This window comes from Pterocles gutturalis, unplaced genomic scaffold (assembly GCF_000699245.1).
Source record: "Pterocles gutturalis isolate BGI_N339 unplaced genomic scaffold, ASM69924v1 scaffold27713, whole genome shotgun sequence".
In the NCBI taxonomy this organism is placed as follows: Eukaryota; Metazoa; Chordata; class Aves; order Pterocliformes; family Pteroclidae; genus Pterocles; species Pterocles gutturalis.
Genome location: NW_010118883.1, coordinates 48,561 through 52,140, shown reverse-complemented (window position 1 = coordinate 52,140; position 3,580 = coordinate 48,561). Strand labels below are relative to the sequence as shown.

At 48.5% G+C, this 3,580-nt stretch overlaps 1 protein-coding gene across 1 annotated transcript in view; it reads left to right on the top strand.

The window, feature by feature from the left end:
• RPSA (ribosomal protein SA) overlaps positions 1–2,037 on the top strand; it is a 3,530-nt gene extending 1,493 nt beyond the window's left edge. The window contains exons 3-6 of the mRNA XM_010076392.1: positions 504–749; positions 1,280–1,408; positions 1,627–1,795; positions 1,886–2,037. Of these exons, the coding sequence (XP_010074694.1) occupies positions 504–749; positions 1,280–1,408; positions 1,627–1,795; positions 1,886–1,980 (639 nt within the window). The 3' untranslated portion in view covers positions 1,981–2,037. The remainder of the gene's footprint in view (positions 1–503; positions 750–1,279; positions 1,409–1,626; positions 1,796–1,885) is intronic.
• Positions 2,038–3,580: the final 1,543 nt, after the last annotated feature.

The window sequence follows — 3,580 nt, the reverse complement described above, 5'->3', positions numbered from 1 at the left end:
AAGAGCGTGAGTTCCAGTGGACTGGACCTGCACACTGTTAAAGCTTGATGCTGAGGTCAGTTTTTGGCCGATGAGCTCTCAAGTGTCGGAAGTGTGCTACAGCAAGTGGGATGGCAGGGTTTTCGCTAACGCCAGGAGAGGAGCTCCCTCTATGAATGGAGTTTGATAGTAGGCCCTGCCACATTCCCAACGGGATGACGATGCCTGAGAATTTGAAAGCTGTTGCAAGCGAGAACTGCCAGCTGCAGTTCTGATGGACACAGCTACAGTTTGTTTGTATTTACTACTGAGCTTTTCCTGTAGTTTCTGAAGTTCTGCTACTGGATAATGAAAGGATGTAGAAATAATGGAAGAAAATTTGATTTGCTTTTGTCATAAGCTGTTGTATCCCCCTTTCATGATTTGATTATGAGCCTTTAGAGTACATCTTGCAACTAAGTTCAGGGAAGAAAAAGGTTTTTTTCTGTTTTCCTGCTTCACCTTTGCTGTGTTCCATTTTGCAGCGTGCTGTTCTGAAGTTTGCTGCTGCCACCGGGGCTACTCCCATTGCTGGACGTTTTACCCCTGGTACCTTCACAAATCAGATCCAAGCGGCTTTCCGTGAGCCACGACTCCTGGTTGTTACGGACCCCCGGGCTGATCATCAGCCCCTGACAGAGGCGTCTTACGTCAACATCCCCACCATCGCGCTGTGCAACACCGACTCCCCGCTGCGCTATGTGGATATTGCTATTCCCTGCAACAATAAGGTGACGGCTTGGTTGTAGAATTCAAAGCTGTTTTGTCCAGTATCTCAAACGTCTCCTGGGTTGATGAATTAATTAGGGCCTCTTGCAAGCTGGCAGTTTGGTGGGGAGGGGTAGAGGAGCTGCACACAGTTGGAGCTTGGAGCTGAGGCCGGTTTCTGGCCAAGGAACTCTCAAGTGTAGGACGTGTGCTACAGTAACCTGGCAGGACTTTTCCCTGACACCATGAGGGTCTTTGTTGGCCCTATGAGTGGAATTTGATTGTCACTCTTGCCACAGTTCATCAGTATGAAGGAAAGGTAAAGTGAGCTGATGAAGAAGCCGCTCTGAAATGTTACCTTACCAGAAACCAGCTGAAAGGGGACATCTAGGGAGACGGGAAACTATCTTTCATCTCTATCTAGATGTTGTCATTCACCCAAACTAGTGTAAGCCAAATCTGTAAGCAAATACGTCTTTTGCTCTTTTAAAGAAAAAAACTTTTTCCAAGGTTTAGCTTAACAGGAAATGTTGTATATTTTCTTCTGCTGCAGGGAGCCCATTCGGTGGGTCTGATGTGGTGGATGCTGGCTCGGGAGGTCCTGCGCATGCGTGGCACCATCTCCCGTGAGCACCCCTGGGAAGTCATGCCTGATTTGTACTTCTACAGGGATCCCGAGGAGGTAGGAGACCTGGGGAAGGAAGTGTGGCTGTGTAAAATGTCCTGCTTGTGCTCCCACCCCACGGCCTGGCGTGCCTGCTGTTGAGGATGGGTTTTGCTGCTTCAATAATTGCACTTCACACATAATGTGGTGGTTAATTAGTCTTGTCTGTTGTTGGTTGGTGTGTATTATCTGGTGAGGTGTTTCCAGGAGACTTAGGCTGCAGTCTTCCATTGCAGATCGAAAAAGAGGAGCAGGCTGCTGCTGAGAAAGCAGTTACGAAGGAGGAGTTCCAGACCGAATGGACGGCCCCAGCTCCTGAATTCACTGCTCCTCCTCAGCCCGAGGTTGCAGATTGGTCCGAGGGGGTGCAGGTCCCGTCTGTGCCCATCCAGCAGTTCCCCACAGGTCAGTCTGGGGGAAGTGGGGTATGTGTTGTCGTGGCTGGGAAAAGCTGGGGTGCACTAAGCGTTGTTGTTGTTGTCTTTGTCATTGCAGAGGACTGGAGCGCCCAGCCTGCCACCGAGGACTGGTCAGCAGCTCCCACAGCCCAGGCAACCGAGTGGGTTGGCACTGCCACAGAGTGGTCTTAAATTCAGTCCTGTGAAGTTGAGAGACACTGTGAGAAGAAATAAAGACTGGTTTAATACATACCCTGCTTCATACTGCTTTTTTAAACTTGCTGGAGGGTGAAATACCTGGGTGGTGTGGGGCAGGGTCCCTGGCCAGGGGTGGGAAGGTCTAAACGGCGGTATTGCTCTGAGTGGTGGAGTTGAGGTTGCGGGCTCTGGCCCTGCTCGTAGCAGTGTGCCAGGTGTCCTCCCTTCCCGATGCGTTACAGCGGGTTACTGATTTCTTCCTCAAAAATACTGCAGTAATCCTTAGTAATGCTTTAACTATTTTGAGGATTATGTTATTTCTGTGATTAATAGCAATAAAGGGAGGCAGACCCTTCCTCAAGAGAAATGGGGGTTTTGCTGGAGAAGTGTTCAGATCGGATCCCTTCTTCCATGTTGCTGTGGTCTCTATTATTTTTCTAACTTCAGCCATGGCAATCAACCATTTTTCTAATGTCCAAATTTTTATTTATACCTAATCCTGTTCAGTAGTCACTTGTGAATAAAACTACATAATGAAGTGGGGGTTTTTGTTTTAGTTATCTCTCTAGTTGCAAGAACATATATTTTCCAGGCTGCTGCTTAAAACCTCGGTTTATAAAGTTCATAAAGCCTGAGTTTAACTGGTGTATCTCTTCTCATGTGAGAGAGTCCTAAATATTCCTGTCAGTGTTTGTTACACTGTCTGCAAGATGCCTGTTTTTACTAGTACTGCTCAAGCGTGAATAAAACAAATCCTCTAAAGCACCTTGGATGCGTCCTTTGGAATGATGGCTCTCTAGCCCTGTTTGAAGGGCAGAGAAACCTGCTCTGGCACAAAATCTTTGCGCTCATTTTAAATGCCACATCACTACAACCCAGAAGGGCCTCTTGATGGTAACGGGTTGCACAGCTGCAAAATGCAAGGATGTGGATCATTCCCCAGACCCCGGTAGATGGGGCTGTTACTCCTGGTTTGTCCACGTTCTGGCTGCTGCTGGACAGGGTGGGCAATGGGTGAGGGAGGGATGGTCCAAAGCTGCTTTGTAAGCATACCTGGGCCTCTCACCTGGCTTTTTGGCTTCCCTGTAGCAGGATGGTGCCCTCTCACCAGGATTGTAACACGCTTTTTGTAAAAAATTCCAAGCCCTACTGTGTCTGTGTGCCTCCATGCTCATCGGCAAGCCTTGATCTTGCTCTTAAATTTCCCTAAGGGAGCAAGTGTGGAATGCTGATGGATTCCAGTGTGGAGAAACACTGCTCCTGGTTGAAGATGCCTTTGGAAACTTTTTAGCTTGTCCATCCTGCTTGGCTTGTTGTGTCCAACATTTCTAGAGGGACTTCTGTTCTCCCTAGTACTCCCAAAGCTCCCAGGTAGACAATTCCCTGCACCTGTTGGCTTTGCTTAAATAGGGAAAAATTAAGCTGCTTTTTCTGGAGGCTCATTTAAGCCACATGCCTGCTCCCGGGTGGACGAGGTTTTATGAGCCCCAGGTGCCAGGGGCTGGAGTATCTCTTCCCCTTTGCTCACAAGGACTGGTGTGGGGTAGGAGTGAGCATGCTGGTGGCTTTTCTTCTGGGCTTTGTGAGGCAAACC